This window comes from Gavia stellata, chromosome 3, assembly GCF_030936135.1.
Source record: "Gavia stellata isolate bGavSte3 chromosome 3, bGavSte3.hap2, whole genome shotgun sequence".
NCBI lineage: Eukaryota > Metazoa > Chordata > Aves > Gaviiformes > Gaviidae > Gavia > Gavia stellata.
In genome coordinates this window covers 30020154-30037561 of record NC_082596.1, presented here as the reverse complement: position 1 = coordinate 30037561, position 17408 = coordinate 30020154, and the positions used below count along the sequence as shown (strand labels likewise).

General features: G+C 36.8%; 1 protein-coding gene across 4 annotated transcripts in view; it reads left to right on the top strand.

Moving 5' to 3' along the window:
- WWP1 (WW domain containing E3 ubiquitin protein ligase 1) overlaps window positions 1–17408 on the top strand; it is a 60698-nt gene that overhangs the window by 35648 nt on the left and 7642 nt on the right. For all 4 annotated transcript variants that reach the window (XM_059836072.1, XM_059836069.1, XM_059836070.1 and 1 more), the window contains exons 8-19: window positions 500–848; window positions 2945–3040; window positions 3625–3799; window positions 8292–8346; window positions 8440–8524; window positions 8623–8751; window positions 9703–9775; window positions 9874–9945; window positions 10990–11078; window positions 13777–13936; window positions 16821–16954; window positions 17051–17191. In XM_059836072.1, the coding sequence (XP_059692055.1) occupies window positions 500–848; window positions 2945–3040; window positions 3625–3799; window positions 8292–8346; window positions 8440–8524; window positions 8623–8751; window positions 9703–9775; window positions 9874–9945; window positions 10990–11078; window positions 13777–13936; window positions 16821–16954; window positions 17051–17191 (1558 nt within the window). The remainder of the gene's footprint in view (window positions 1–499; window positions 849–2944; window positions 3041–3624; window positions 3800–8291; window positions 8347–8439; window positions 8525–8622; window positions 8752–9702; window positions 9776–9873; window positions 9946–10989; window positions 11079–13776; window positions 13937–16820; window positions 16955–17050; window positions 17192–17408) is intronic.

Below are 17408 nucleotides of genomic sequence, written 5' to 3'. Positions count from 1 at the left end.
GGTTCTGTACCTCAATTCTGAAAAAGGAGAAAAAAATCATCTCTAAGAACTGCCTCTCAGTTTTCCAAATTTCATAGAGTTATCTATCTCTTAATATTTTTCTTTCATGTCATAGTAATCACAGTTCTTTTTTGAAGTAGATATAAGTTCAAAGTTTCAAAGCAAATAAAGCAGTACTGTTTTCTGGGAAGCAGATGGATACCTTGTGCTAATATAAAGAGTAAGGTGTAACATTGAGTTGACCAAGATAGGCAGAAACTAAGAAGTTACCTTAGCAGGGAAGTATAGAGAATGGCTTGCAGACTGTAAGTTTTAATTACAGCTTTAACTGAGGCAGCTGCGTTGTGACTTTTTGTCATCTGAGACAAAAATGCTGCTTATGGCATATAGGTGCGACTGAAACGTATTTGTTCCATGTTGTTTACCCCAGAAGTTGGTCATTCAAAAAGTAAATCTCATCAGATTCTGATACACAAATGTTTTATTTCCCATTTCTCAGTTAATGGCGAGTCATCCGCCTCTGCACCAGAAGCTGGTAATTCTTCTGTCTCTGAGGCTTTGACAGGTTCAGTCGAAGCTCCCACGTCTTCAGATTGCACTAACACTACAGCAGAACCTCAGTCAACAACAGAAGTAACTAGTTGCTCTGAAAGCCACATTTCTGCATTACCTGCTGTGTCTGCTGGACTAGAACCTACAGCTGCAACAGACTGTGCTCAGCCTGATTCTAGAAACAGTATAGCAGCAGATGCAGCAAAACCAAGGGAATCCTCTTCCACCTCAAGTGCATCTGCAGAACCTGTAAGACAGCAACCTGGTAATGCCAGTACAGAACCTCTGCCACCAGGGTATGTGGGCTTGATTTTAATGCTATAATTGCGTTTCATCTGAACATGCATACAAAGAAGCAGAAATGTAATTTGATAATGGGATTGCCAAATGCAAGTCAGTTGGCTGAGACAGGGTTATTTGATCTAAAATCGTGTTTGTACTGCTGCTATAACTGGCTAGTAGCTCTTTTCCCAGAAAGTAACAGCTGATAACTGATTTGCTGAGATGGTATTGTGATTTAAATAGACAAACTCTTCGGCATTACGGATGTGAAGACTTTTCATATGATATATTCAAACTTATTTGGGTCATAATTTGTTACTCCTTTGGTTCTTAAACTATGAGAGTGTAGTAGGGACCAAAATACAGAGAAATGAAAATTAATAAAATAGTCTAGAAATACTTGTAGGTGCTTGCTGTGTAACAATGAGATCAATAATGTTACAGATAAAAATTCAGATTTGGAGTGTATATATGTGCTCAGAATAGCTAGAAATTTTTAATTCTACTAGTCTGTTAGAAATTAATTCTGTAGTCCTAAACTGTAAATGCAAAGTTAAAGATCTGCTTAGACATTAAATGAACACATAGTACATGCTCAAATATAAATATTGGTCTTAAAAATTTTGTATAGATGCTTTCATGTTTGGGTGAAAAGATGTCTTCAGTAACTAATTGGAAATACTGACATTTCTGTAATATTCTAAATATTAACTATTTTAGCATTTTCTGAACATAGAAATTGTTTCTTAACCCAAAGTGTATATACCTTGTGTCATTGTAGCTGATCTTTCAGAGAGCCTGTCTTGTACCTGCTCCCTCTGAAGGAGGTTCAGTAAGTTATTAGTGACACTTCACTTGAGTTTCTGCAGTTGGATAAATATGAAAACAAGCATCTAAAAAGATAGAAATACTGTGTATATATTGTTGGGGAAGAGTTACACAAAGTTTATAATTTTCAGATGCTTTGACAATGGAAGCTCTTTATAGGTGGGTATTCCTGTGGTCATCCCCCCTCCAAACACTTTTTTTAATTAATTACATGCTTTCCCATTGAGGACAGGGTCATGAGTTCTAGGCATAGTGCACACTATGGCCAAATGCATTTCTTCATTATTCCTTCCTGATCACGCTTCTGTTGGGGTTTTTTTGTGGTTCCCAGCCTCCATGCCCCAAATCTAGTTGAATTTGCATTATGTTTAGCCCTAGTAACTCTGTAACATGCTGCTGCATCTTGTAATCTTAGCATTTAACCTCTTGAACTGCAGAAAACATTTTGTAGGAGTTTTATAGGATACTCTGTAATAGTGAGGAAGTGCACATCAGATCCTATGAGTAGCAGGCAAGGTGTTCTGCCTACATTTTTAGGAGCTAATTAATTACGTATGTAAGAAAAACAAACATATATCTAATGCAATCAAGGGCCTCAGTTTTTTGTCTAACATTTATCCTGGTTTCCTCTCCCATTTATAAATACTTTTATTGCATTATGGCAGTTCTCAGCAGCATGAAACTTCAATTGTTTATAATGTTTGGTTCGCTCTCCATCTTCAATGTAAGTTTGCTTTGCAATTAAGACTGAAGAAATAATCCCCAGGGATATCAGATACAGAATTTACCAGGATGGGAAATAGAAACACAGGAAAAACATCTGATAGCACACATTTCAGGTTCACTCTGAAATATCCTGTTTGTTGGATATAAAGCTTCAAAATACAAACTCCCTCTTTTTTGAGAGAGACATGTGCTTGGAAATGCAAAAAATGTGTCTCTAAGCACTTTCTGAATGAGGTAATTTTAGCATCCAAGCCTTGAGCAGATAATGAATTGACTTTGTTTTCAGATATCTTAAATAGAATTTGAAAATGCTTGTGAATATTGATGTACGCTCATTTTATGTACCAAGTCCCTTAAAGAAGTCTTCATGGTGATAGCAGTTCAAGTAGGAAGTAACTGATATGTATTCCAGTGTGAGTTTTCTTTGGTGTTTTAGAATGAGATTTGGATGATAGTATTTTCATTCAATACCAAGGTACTTTTTTGGCTTAGTGGGGAATAAGTCCTAAGGAAGCATTTTCACCTTGACTTACATGAAAGTCTTTTTGTCTTGAAGGTGGGAGCAAAGAAAGGATCCTCATGGTAGAACCTATTATGTTGATCACAACACACGAACTACAACATGGGAAAGACCGCAGCCCTTACCTCCTGGGTAATGTAGACTTTTTTGATTTAAATACGATAAAGGTACTATTTTTTGTTTGGTGCAGGAAGAATACCAGCTTTTTTAAGCAGCTCATCGAAACTGTATTATACATCATATCTTAAGAAATCCTAGCTTTCAGTTAATTTAGATGTTCTGATCACTTGTTCAAATACAGCTGCTAAAGTATTTTGTTCTTCCTTTAAAACTTAAGGATTAAATAATGCACATTTGACCACCTTTATTTAGGTGGCACCACTAGGTGTAGTGCACTGATTCCAAACCTGAGATATCCAGGGAAAGTGTTTTCTGTGAAATCTGCCAACATTGCTTATGGTCACAGGAATTTACAAAGTTAAAAATGAGGTGACAGAGTGCTGAGCATGCTAGTGCTTGAAATCTATCTTTGCTCAGTGTGATTGTCCTTCTGCCAATAAAGTTGGGGAGTACTTTTGTGTACTTCAGAAATTAAAATCATGCATGTTGACTCCAGTACTTCATTCAAGTACTGTCCAGGAATTTAGCATAAAGAGAAAATTAGTTATGTAATATTACTGAAAAATTCATCTGTTAACCATTGTATTTCTTGAAAGCTGGGAAAGAAGAGTTGATGATCGTGGGAGAGTTTACTACGTGGACCACAACACCAGAACAACGACGTGGCAGCGACCAACAATGGAATCAGTCAGGAACTTTGAGCAATGGCAATCTCAACGGAATCAACTGCAGGGAGCTATGCAACAATTTAACCAACGATACCTCTATTCGGTAACTTTTACATAAGATTTAGAAATGAGTGGATAGGTGTAGGTATACTTTTTGTTCTTTAACTTTTTCTAAAGTGATTTTTTAACTATTCAACCATATGTGTTAGGGGACGTTTGGCATCACTAATTGGGATTCTGATTCTGTTGAAAAATGTTAACAAAAATTGTCCTTAAAGGCAAAAAGTATTCCCTTCTGAGTCTGTTCCCTAACTTGAGCCTTGAGTACTGCATGATACTTTAGACTTTTAATGACAGTAGTAAAAGGTAAAACTAAAGCAGTCCCTTAATGGAAGAGGAATGTAAAGGCTGAGTTATGGGCATTTGGAACATTAAATGTCCTTCAAAACTGTTTTAGTGATTAGGAGTCATTCATTAATACAGGTGGCAATTCTTTTACTTTGAGCTCTTTTTGAAGCTTATGCCCCTGGTTCAGCTCTGGAATTTCCTACATTGTTTTCCATTTCCCTCAGGTAGTTGCTCACTTACTTCTGCCTGAAGAAAATATTCATGAATAGCTTCAAAGAAGATATTTCTTGAGACAGATTTTACCATTTGTGACTGGATAAACAGGATAGTTGCTTTTTCAGAGTTAAGAATGATGGTGCCTGCATGTCACTGCCAGTTTAAACTGTCCATTTTAAGAATTGTGCTTGGTCTCTTAAAAAAAGATCCAATGCCAGAGACTTTGTAAGTGATATGTAGCAAAGCTGGAGTGTTTTAAAGAAGAAACCGTAGAAGTACAAGTCTGAAACAGCTTCATTGGACTAGGACTTTATGCATCTGCAGAGCTATCTTTGATGGACTTTATTCAGGTACCACTCTGAAGTAAAGGATGCTGCAGTATTCTTACATTTAACAGCTCTCAGTCTCTCATTATCTAATTAGACATTATATCTCATCACTAGCAATAGCAGAAACATGCATCACCACTAATTTTCTTAACTCCTGGAGCTGTGCATCAAAGTCAATTTATCTGATGGAGTTAGGGAAAAGTAGAATGGTTGAGGTTGGAAGGGATCTCTGAAGGTCGTCTGGTCCAACCCCCCTGCTCAAGCAGGGCCACCTAGAGCCAGTTGCCCAGGACCATGTCCAGACATCTTTTAAATATCTCCAACAATGGACACTCCACAACGTCCCCAGGCAACTTGTGCCAGTGCTTGGTCACCCTCACAGAGATGAAGTGTTTTTTGATGTTCAGAGGGAACCTCCTGTGTATCAGTGTATGCCCATTGCCTCTTGTCCTGACAGTGGGCACCACTGGAAAGAGCCTGGCTCTATCCTTTTTGCACCCTCCCTTCAGGTATTTATTGATAACTTTTAATGCAAATCCAAGAATCACAGCTGAAACATACCAAGCCAAGAACTCTTGCTGAGCAACCTTCTGTACTTGTGTACTACTTTGATCAGTTGCTTAAACATCTAAGAAAACTCGCACTTTCCCTGATCCTAAGATTTATTTGGTTTTGAGCTAGATTTATTCTCTTGGGAAACAATGTATTTTTAAAATTAAATTATGTTCCTTTCTTCATTTCATGGTGACTGTTACTGAAAACCACAGACTCACTTCTTAAAATGTCCCATCTGACCTTAGTATCATTAAATTAGTATTTGTTTGTGAGACAGAATGTACTTGAAGGAAGAGAAAAGATAATTCGACTGTTTGCATCTCTTTAGAATTCTGTTTTCTAAGTAGTGTATCAGTTGATTACCTAGAACTCACATTTTGTTGGGGGCAAAAAATTGAAATTATGTTGAAAAAAGTGTGAATACTTTTTATTTTTTTTAAAATGTAGTGCTGCTGTATACTTTTCTTCTAGAATTGTTAAGGTCAAACTACAGCTAACTTTTGTTCCCCTGCTGACATACCAGGACTCTGGCTATGTAGCAGTTTATAAGTGAGATTGTAGTTAATTTTTTGGGAAAAAGTAATTAATACTTCTAATGAGTGAGAGAATGTTTCAATTACCTTCAATGGTCAAAGCTAAACTATGTGAAGGAAGAAAAATAGATAGGATATAGTTATTTTAGTTAGTTTTATTTCTACCTGGGTTCATATATTGTGCTCATTTTGGTATTGAATCTGGCTCATCCCATGCTACTGCCTAGTGTGTCAGTGTGTTGTGTTAAATATACATTAGCCAGCAGCCACACACAAATCCTTGGATCCATTAAGAAGATAGGAAATCTCTGAATTGTACCACCATTCAGTCCTTTGGCAGAGAGCAGTTTCTGTTGAGTGCTATTCTTTTTATACTCACCACAGAGAAGTCTTTGCTTACAGTGTCATTGTGACTGTATAGTTTCCAAAAGCAGAAAAGGCTAACTGCATTTGCTGCTGAGATGATAATTCTCTGTTCACATCTGGTAGCTGGTGGCTGGAACAAAGAGGCAGCTTGATTTTGAGTGTAATTATTGCATTTTCACAGAATCACAGAATCATTAAGGTTGGAAAAGACCTGTAAGGTCATCAAGTCCAACCATCAACCCAACACCACCATGCCCACTAAACCATGTCCCACAATACCACGTCCACACGTTCCTTGAACACCTCCAGCGAGGATGACTCCACCACCTCCCTGGGCAGCCTGTTCCAGTGCTTCACCACTCTCTCAGTAAAGAAATTTTTCCTAATATCCAGCCTGAACCTCCCCTGGGGCAACTTGAGGCCATTTCCTCTTGTCCTGTTGCTAGTCTCTTGGGAGAAGAGACCAACACCCACCTCTCTGCAACCCCCTTTCAGGTAGTTGCAGAGAGCAATAAGGTCTCCCTTCAGCCTCCTCTTCTCCATGCTAAAAAACCCTAGTTCCCTCAGCTGCTCCTCATAAGACAAGTGCTCTAGACCCCTCATCAGCTTCATCGCCCTTCTCTGGACATGCTCCAGCACCTCAATGTCCTTCTTGTAGTGAGGGGACCAAAACTGAACACAGTATTCGAGCTGCGGCCTCACCAGCGCCGAGTACAGGGGCATGATCACCTCCCTACTCCTGCTCCTGCTGGCCACCCTATTTCTGACGCAGGCCAGGATGCTGTTGGCCCTCTTGGCCACCTGGGCACACTGCCGGCTCGTATTCAGCCCCAGGTCCTTTTCTGCAGGGCAGCTTTCCAGCCGCTCGTCCGCAAGCCTGTAGCATTGCATGGGGTTGTGGTGACCAAAGTGCAGGACCTGGCACTTGGCCTTGTTGAACCTCATACAGTTGGCTTCGGCCCATCGATGCAGCCTGTCCAGATCCCTCTGCAGAGCCTTCCTACCCTCAAGCAGATCAACACACCCACCCAACTTGGTGTCATCTGCAAACTTACTGAGGGTGCACTCGATCCCCTCATCCAGATCATTGATAAAGATATTAAACAAAACTGACCCCAATACTGAGCCCTGGGGAACTCTACTCATGACTGGCCGCCAACTGGATTTAACTCCATTCACCACAACCCTTTGGGCCCGGCCATCCAGCTATTTTTTTACCCAGCAAAGAGTACACCTGTCTAAGCCACGAGTTGCCAGCCTCTCCAGGAGAATACTATGGGAGACAGTGTCTTTTCTTCTGATTTTCTTCTGATCCTTGCTTCAGGAAAAATATCATAGCTTTTTTTGCCTCAGTTTGCAGTTGTAAACTCTTAGGTGGATTTGAGATTTTTAGATTGCAAATGCTATATAAAGCAGTATTAGTAGCAAGGTGATCCTTAAGATACTCTTTAGAAAATGTAGATTGGTTCCCATATACCAAAATTCCATTCTGCACAAAAGGGGGTTGAAAAAAAAAAGAATTTAATGTCCAGAAAACTTAGGGGATATATGCTTTTAGTTATAAATCAGAGCATGGATCCTGCAGTCTGGGAGGTTTCTGCCTTTTTAATTTTATTTTTCCCATGCTTTGTATTCTTGGGAGCTATGGGGGGATTTCTGCAAGTTTACAGTATATTACGAATTTAGCATGGTTTTACATAATAATTTAATCTGTGTTTTTTACTTTCTTTTTTCCTTTTAACCTTACTGTATGTTGGTGTAATTTTAACCATCTGCATATTTTAATGAATGCAGCTGCCTTTGCAAAGAGTGACAAAGTCTGAAAATAGCCAAACATCCAGGGAAGACCTCATGTATTGAGGAAGCAAAAAACCCTATGTTGGCAGTAATCACTGTGCTTGGAAATGTTTATTATGGTAAAGCACATTCTTAAGCAAGAACGTTATGCTTATCTGCTTATATGTGCTTCCGCAAAACTTTTGTGAACTGTACATCTTGAAGACCACTGACTCTCTGTCAAGTTTGCTGTAGGAAGGGAAAGGGAGGGTACATAGGGTTGGAAACAGTGGTGGCAAGTGCACAAATCATGTCTTATTATATAATCTATGTTTCTTCACAAAAACAGACTAAAAATGGCATGTTTTTTCAGAAAGGATGGTCTTCAGAACTAGTGGTAACCTTAAAACACATTAAGGAAAAAATACAAATAATGTTTGGCCTAACTGAATGTCCTCTTGTTTTTAAATAGGCTTCAATGTTGTCAGCAGAAAATGATCCACTTGGGCCTTTACCACCAGGTTGGGGTAAGTTAATTAGCTGTTGATTTCAGGAAGTGAGAGTTACAGAAATTTGGAATGCAATTGTTGTATAGTGGGTTTTTTCTTTTTTCCCCCTAGAAAGGAGAGTGGATTCAAATGATAGGGTATATTTTGTAAATCATAACACAAAGACAACACAGTGGGAAGACCCTCGAACTCAAGGGTAGGTGTGTATATTGACTGTGCAGAGAAAAAGATCTTGCTTAATTCTTGTATGCCATGATACGGGGGAAAAAATACTGTCTGTAATTTCTTCTGCAGTTTACAAAATGAGGACCCTCTTCCAGAGGGCTGGGAAATCAGATATACCAGAGAAGGTGTCAGATACTTTGTTGACCATAATACAAGAACCACCACCTTCAATGATCCTCGTACTGGGAAATCTTCTGTGTAAGTGAGAAATCAAATACATTTTGTAATGTTTTAACTTGTTATAGTTTAATAATGAAGTCTTCTCATACTAGAAAACAATCTATACTTTTAGCTGTAATTGAGCACTAAATTATGACCAATTGTTGTCCTGTAAATTTAATCTGTTTTTAAGCTTTGTCAGTTTCTCTATGACACACTTTGCTGTATTGCTCTAAGGTTCAGTAGTTTTTATACACTTCTTAAATACCAAGATTGTAATTGTTTTATAAATAGAGAGGGGAAGTGAGGTAAACTTGAATATTGAGCTAATGTAGCTAATAGTTAAATTTTTGAAGAAACAGCAAATGGATGTAATAAGTATTGTTTATAGTTATACACCCTCTAGCAACATTAATATCTAAACGAAGTCGTTCTAAATACTTTTCAAAAATCTTACATGCAAATGTTTTAAAAAATAGTTTAGTCAGAAGTATTGACCAAACCTGTGGCGGCTGTCTTAATGTCTTACGCAGGGTAGGGTTTACTTCTGATGACGTGTTGATGATGTTTCATTCAAAGAGCCTATAGAGTATTGTACTAGAAATTCCTTCATAGTTCCACAAGCAGCTGAATTTATGAAGCCTAATTTAGCAGTCTTTCTCTCAGTCAAGACAATAAATTAGATGTCTCTCCTTTAGCTGGCTTGTAATTTTTACAAGATTGATAGAGGTTTGAAATCCTCTAGATCTCTATCTTTCTCTCGAATTCGGCAAATTGACTAGCATCTTAAAAAAAAAAAAAAAAAAAGGGGGGGAGGGGGGGAGTGAAAGGGAAGACTGGCTGACCAAACCATCAACTGCATTTTGTTTCTGATCATATCTTACGATAACAATTTTTGTGTATTTTTGAAATCTACGTGCTGTTGTTTAGCATTGAAAGTACTGTTTGATGTCTGTATGGTTAATGTATCTCAAATATATTTCCTTACAGAAATAAAGGGCCACAGATTGCTTATGAGCGTAGCTTTAGGTGGAAACTTGCTCATTTCCGTTACTTGTGTCAGGTACTAAGTAATAATTTACTTTTTGAAACTATTTGAATTTACATTTATATGTGCTGCCTTATTATGTGCTTATTAACTTTACTGCCTTATGATTACAGTCCAATGCCCTGCCAAGTCATGTGAAGATCAATGTATCCAGACAGACTTTGTTTGAGGATTCCTTCCAGCAAGTAAGCCTGCAAAGATTGTTGTGGTTTTTTTATCAAGACAAAGCATAAGAACAAAAATGGCCATAGCCAGTTCAGACTGATGGTCCTTCAGGCACAGTAATCTTCCTCTTGTATTAGCCAAAGGGGGATTCTTAGGGAATACTGTAAGAACAGAAGTAATATGTATAATACTTTTACTAAATGATCTTTCAGCTCCCAGCTGTTTGCAATTGAAATGCTTCTTGAGCTTGATGTGGTTTCTGGGTATTTTAATAATCCTCAAGGGACTTCTCTTCTGTGAGCTTGTCTGTGGTCCTCTTGTAAACTTTCTGCGTCTACAGCATCCTGTGGTAAAGAGTGCCGTAGCTTAACCACATTGCGTACCATATTAACTTGGATTTGCTTTTCTGATTCTTGTGCGTGGTTATATATATTACAAAATGTTGTTTTCTCCAATTAAAACTGGTGTCCTGCTTTGTCCTTCAAATGTTAAATCTGTGTAATTGAAGTTTACAGTTCTTGAGCTCTTACAGTTGGCAGCCAATATATATTCCTTCCTTCTTTCTCTGTAACAATGAAAATTCTTGCCGCTGTCACCACATCAAAATCTCTTGGCTGGGATTCTCTATAAGTAAAAAGTATATTATTAATGAAAGTATATTACACTTATTTTGGATTAGAGTAAATTACTTTAAGTGATTTGCCTAAAACTAAAAATCTGTAATTTATCAGATGAAATGCCTTTTTGCCTGTTTTCCTTTAATGATAATGAATGCCTTAGGAAGAGTATAAGAACAGGGCAACCATATAGTGATACTTGCCAGATGTGCTCTCCCTCTTGCTAGCAGTCTGCTGCTCAAGGGTTTTAAGTCCGAGTTCGTATTTTTGTGTGCAGTTCATTGATTGCATGTTCCATGAGATGGTCTAATTGCTTGTCAAATCTGTGTAAACATTTGACATATATGGCATTTCTGTATCAATTAAATAAAATCTGAATAAGAAGGAGTGATTGTATTGACAATGCATAATTTATAACTTATTACAATTTTTGGGGTTTTTTGATAGATTATGGCATTAAAACCTTATGATTTGAGGAGAAGGTTATATGTTATATTCAGAGGAGAAGAAGGATTGGATTATGGTGGCTTGGCAAGGTAAAAGAAAATTTATTTAAAATAGTTTTTATTTTTTTAATAACACTCTAACTTTGATTTCTAATATAATTCTGTTGGCAAAGAAAAGGCTTGTTTTTGCAGTCTGACCCTGGTTACCTTTTTAGCTTCCCTTAATGTATTAAGGAGGTAGAACTGGCAGCACTGGCTATTGTTATGGGTTATAAACTTCCATTAGTAAAACTGTGGTCTCAGTTGTTCAGTTCTTTGTCAAAGATTGATGTTTAAATTGGAAATCTTTTATGCCAGTTAATTGCTCTAGACTGAGTTATTTCAGAAACTTTCTATCAGAAAGTTCCACTTTCCTGTGGAAAAATAAAGTGTATTGCTGATTTGGGAAAAAAAAAGCGAACACCAGATTGGGGCTGATATGAACAGAAAGGACATAAACAAAAGGAGAATAGTGCAGGTATGAAGTAACAGCAGACGAACGGACTACGTAGGCTGCGCAGGAATGCAGAACATCTAGACTACAAGTTTTTCTAGAATCTGAAGTGGAACTTGGAGGGGAAAATCTGGTAACAGGAAAACCGTAGATAAAGTGTGTTTCATCTGTTGACCATATAGAAGACAACCACTGACTGCTGCTGCCAGTTACTTGACTGAAATGTTACTACTAGGATGAAGATTTCAGTACTACTGCAGATCCAGGGAATTAGAAGTAGTCATAGGTGATAGATTTTTTTTTTTCTTTTTTGGTTGTTTTTTAATGTAAAGGTGTTCTGCTTTGGTTTTGTTCTGTTTTTTTGTAGTTCACTGTGTTAGAATGAAATTCAGTGACAATGTGTAGTATTTGTAAGTAAGGAAGCTTAGCTTGCCTCTGAAGGTTGAGCTTCTTTGGATACGTGGGTGGTTATGCTTCTGAATTACAATATCTGACAGGCTTTTGAGAGGTGACTGCAGGGAGGAATCCAATTTTTGCTTTGCATGGGTTTTGTTTGATAGGTGTCCCTATCATGATGGCCCTAGGCATAGGATGGGAACCAGGAGAGTTGAAGTAATCTGTTCCAGATTCCAAAGAAGTGATGTTAGAATAATTTAACTGAAGAGTGTTAGTCACAGAAAGTAGCAGAATAAATCAATCAATAACAAATGTATAAGTAGTATAAATTCATAGTTTTAGGAATAAGTCTTGCCCAAGATTTTGTATGTGAAATTGAGAAGCAGCAAGGATCTCATTGTAACTTGAGCTGAGAATTCTTAAGTGACACTGAGTAAATGTTCATGTACTGACTTGCTATTGTAATATTGAATTAATACAAACCTAGAAAGCTGATGCACCTGATTTATCACCTGTTTCTCAGCAGGCTAAACTCAGTGTTCCCTACAGATTTTACCTTGTGTTTAGCAGGACCAATCTGACACTGTGTCCTGTCACTACTTCTAGCTGTTGATGTGAAAAATTCATTGTTTCTGCAAACTTCTTGTTGATGACCGATTTCTTTGATTGCTCCCTTGTTACCTGGCTTTGAACTAAATTAATTACCTATTAAATTTGATGCTTCTATGCAGAGACAATATAATTGTCTCAGTATAAAACTTGCGTAGAATGCTGTACAACATTCTCGTGCTTGTTAAAAGATGCACAGAACCCTGTTAGGGTTATTGTATCCTGGCTGCCTTTCTCTATTTACTGTTTCTGCTTGGCCTTTGAGTTGGAAGCGTATTGTAGTGAATCGTGATCCATGACTTGAGTTTCATAGAACTGTTATGAGAAACATGCTAGCAAACCTCTCATTTCTATTCCCTGATCTCAGGTAAATACACGGATAGGAAAGATGGCTCTTAAACGTGACAGCTGAAAGGCAGTCAGGATGGAATTCAGTCCCTGCAGTTATTATAGGATAGACTTTCAGCTTTTTTTTGCAGCTTTTCCCTAAGCGTGGTTGTTCAGTTCCAAGCATTTAGGGTGTGATACAAAAACTCCTGAGTATATATGACTGCTTCTGAGGTCTCTGATTATATGCAAATACTATAAAGCAACAAATATTCTAAAAATCGGCTATCCTGACACTGAAATACCAGATTCTATTATTATTTCAGGTCAGCTGAGTTGGAAACTATGAAAGTGGTGAATAACATGTATTAGTTAAACCTCAACAAAAATATATTTTCACACTGTTGTGTCCTGTGGGCTTAACTGATAATGGTAATTTGTTAAAGCACGGTAACTCAGTGTGTGTTCTGCTGTCAGATTGGGAAAGCAAATAAGGTGTGCTGTGGTTTGGGATTTTTTGTTTTGTTCTACCTAGGCTGTTACTATAATAAGCACTGCTTATGGAATAATCTGTAATTTTTTTGAATAAAGATTTGAGTTGTACGCAGTAAAGCAGGCATGAGGTGGATAAGTACTGTGTACTGGTTGAGGCAAGGACTCTAGGCAAAATTGTTACTAATATGCAGCTAAAACTTGTGCTATGAGGGTGTATTCAAGGTGACAATCTTAATTTCTAAACTTCGGAAACCATGATTTTCTAACATTATCATTTTTAATAATGATTTTTTTATATTTAAGAATTATATAATGCCATATATTATTCTGTGATTCTAGTACAACACTGTTTATATTATTTTTCTAAGTTTGCCTATATTTTGACCATTTTGCTAGTTACCTAAGGGGAATGGTGATAAACATCTGTATTTGATGGTTTTTATGTGTATAAATGTTTTTTTTCCTTAGAGAATGGTTTTTCTTGCTTTCCCATGAAGTACTGAACCCTATGTACTGCCTATTTGAATATGCTGGCAAGAGCAACTATTGCCTGCAGATAAATCCAGCATCAACAATCAATCCTGACCATCTTTCATATTTCTGTTTCATTGGGCGCTTTATTGCCATGGTAGGTTAGATTTTTAAGGTTTTATTATTTGCTGTAGCTATACATTTATTCCTGAACAGTATTTGCTTTTACAGTTATTAAAGGTTATATTAATCTCTTAGAAATGGAAGATTAAGGCACGTAAGGTTATTGAGCCAAAATATTCCCTGAGAGTTAAGTCTCTTACACACTCCAGTTTCCTGGGATAGTGATGAAAGTTAATATGATGTTCAGTATAATATTTTATTTTTATCAATTGAATGTGTGTACTCATGCAAACCGCTGTTTGATTGAGTGTCTGAATACTGATGCTCTGAAAAATGTGACTAGTATTTTCCGAAAAAGGCTTCTTGGTTAGACTTCGTACACCTTACTGTATTGGAAAAAAAATGGTTAGAAATGTTTTGTGGAGTACACTGAGCCTTTAAATTAAACGTATGTACTTGGATACAAAGGTCAGATACTGAGGAGAGCAGAAGCTGGCAGCGAGCTGATTCGCTGCCATTATGTTTCTCTTAAACTAAAAGCTGATGAGGCATGTTGTATTATTTCTTCTTCTGGTATCACTGAGTCAGTTTTCTGTAATGGTCTTCTGCTCTGTCACATTTCTTTCCTTCCATGTAGTGATACAAGTGATCTTTCCACATAATCATCATGATGTCTACAGGTAGCCCTCAGCAACATCCCTGAACATTGTGAATACTGAAATCAAAAAGAGTAGATAAAAGTGCATTTTCAGATTGAAGAGACTGTCATCTTCTCATGTTGTTCAGGCTTTTTGTATGAAATTAGAACAAACACAAGCAAAGTGTAACATAAATGGAAAAATACTTTCAGACTTAAAATAAGTTAGGTTTGGGGGTTTTCTTGGTTTTGCTTTTCTTATAGATGCTTCTTGAGAAACAAATTTCTTCCGTTTTGATGATAACATATCTGATTTCGAGGATTTTATGGCCAAGTTCCCCATTTCTGTGCGGTCATGAAAATTGATATCATTGGGTTAACACATTAAATAGGCTGCCAACTTTTTCCTTTCTTATAGAACTTTCAGCAAGTGATAATGCCATTTAGCAGGAAGATGTGATGAAGCCAATTAGGTGCTAGAGCCAAACTCTGTTTCTTTTAGTTGGTGATTTTTGATCTTGCGCACAAGATAAGTCCATAATTGAAATGTTAACTTTAGGAAAACTACTTCATGAAAGTACAGATCATAGAAGAGAACTTAATTGAAGTATTTAGTGTAATTAAAAGACTAAACATTTCTTTCCTGAAGTATTTTTGTATTTTTATTTTAAATTCTTGGGGCAGGGGGAGAGAGAGAGAGAGAAAGAAAGAGACTTGTGTAACTGTGCCTGATGTGGTCAGTTGCAATGAGTGTATTAATGGTTCATAATGGATGGCACTTCCTGCAGTACTTCCTGGGATACCCTCTAGTGACTCAAAATAGCTCAGGTAATAATGTAAGTGGGAATCATTTTAAGGAGTCTAGACAGGTTTTTTAAGTGAGGTTGTAGTTTCTATCCTTCTCACAGTTCTAAAATAATTCTAAAATAGTGATTTTTTCAGGTCATAAAGACTGCTTTTGGTTTTAAGTACTGAAACAACCACAGACGTTTTTGACTTGAAATGGGGTTAAACATAAAGAATACACATCTTACTCTAACAAAAAGCTGTTAAATGAGGTTGGCTGAGGTGACTTTTCTATTTTGTTGTAAGATTATCATAGACATAAATGAGATGATTTAAGAGCTTACTTTTGCAAAAAGCAGGAAGTTGCATGGCTGGATGCTGCACTTGACATTTAATTTTTCTGTTTCTATCAGCTCGCTCTCCCATGAGTAGTATAGACTAGTTTAAAAACGAATACACAAATAAATAAATAGATAAATAAATAAAAGCATACTTCTGAGAGAACCTTTTTAAGCTTTCCTAAAGCAGAAGAAAATGCATGCTAGAGTAAGCCTTAGGGGGGAAGTTAGAAGGTGAGGAAAAAAAGATGGAGCCTTGCCATTTTCTAAAGGAAATGGGCTGTTACATAGGCTCTTCTGTTCATAGAATTTCAGCTGTAAGGAAAGACAAGCAATGAATGCCATATGTGGCCTATGTTTAGGATGATTTTTGAAGAGGTATTTTAGTGAAGAAAGTGTACTTCATAAGGATGAGGGGAAAAAAAAATGTTTTCATAGTTATAGCTGTGCTCTGTTAGCTCTCAGACGTGCTGAGTCAGTATAGAGGTTAACACTCTGTGTGTGTGTGTGTAATGCTATGTTTCAGTACTAGAAATCAGCATACACCCTTTGTGCATGCGTCGTGAGACAAGTGTGACCATGTTTTGCATTTCATTTTTGTGGTAGAAGGGAGAATCTCATTTTTCAGTTCTGTTATTCCCCTGTAAAAAAATGTGATTCCCAAAGCGATTTCCAGAGCAGTCTGTGATTGCATTTTTAAACTGTTTTTTATAAGCTGCAGTAGCATTGTGTAAAGGATGATTTTGCAGGATGTATATCTGTAGTAAAAAAAAATGGTAGTACTCAAGTAGGATCAAATATTATGATCAAGTAGGATCAAATAACACTTGGCATGTATACCTGTCTACATAATAAAAAGGAAACATAGTAATTTCCTCTTTTCATAGACTTCATCCTTTTATGAGAAGTTTTTTTTTTTTTAATCAAAGAATTTCTAAATTGTAATGATAACATGCTTGGATAAATTTTGTCAATTAATAATTTTTTTTTCTTCCCATTTAATGTAATGTTTTGTTCTTTTTAAATACCAAGCTGCTACTGCTGCTTGGTGCTCTTTATTATTTGAAGGAGAAAGGAAAAAAAGAATTCAAGTCCAGAAATACCTCAATAATTCAGTAGTTCAGTAAAAGCTAAACAGACATTTTTCTGTTCAACAGGCATTATTTCATGGGAAATTTATTGACACTGGTTTTTCTCTGCCTTTCTACAAACGAATGCTGAGCAAAAAACTTACTATTAAGGACCTAGAATCTATTGATACTGAATTTTACAACTCCCTAATTTGGATAAGGTTTGTATATTTTTTTTTCGGGGTGTGTGTGTGATGTTTTATGGATATTTTTGTTTATATGGAATTCATTGTGCTTTTTTTTTTCTTTTCCTTCAGAGATAATAACATCGAAGAGTGTAACTTGGAAATGTACTTTTGTGTGGATATGGAACTCTTAGGAAAAGTAACCTCACATGAGCTGAAATCAGGAGGTTCAAATATCTTGGTAACTGAGGAGAACAAAGAAGAATATATTGGGTAGGAAGGTGTAGATGTTGGAAAAAAGTGTTCCATATTTCTTCTGTTGCTCTAGTATTTTTTGATACAGTATATGATATTTTTTTCTTTTTTTTTTTTCCTATTGCTATGTCATTCTTGGGACTATTATTGAAATGGTATCTTGGTACAGTTTTGTATCTTGGTACACATGATCTCTCCGTACATTTTGATGTCTCCTGTTCCCCTCTTCCCTCTC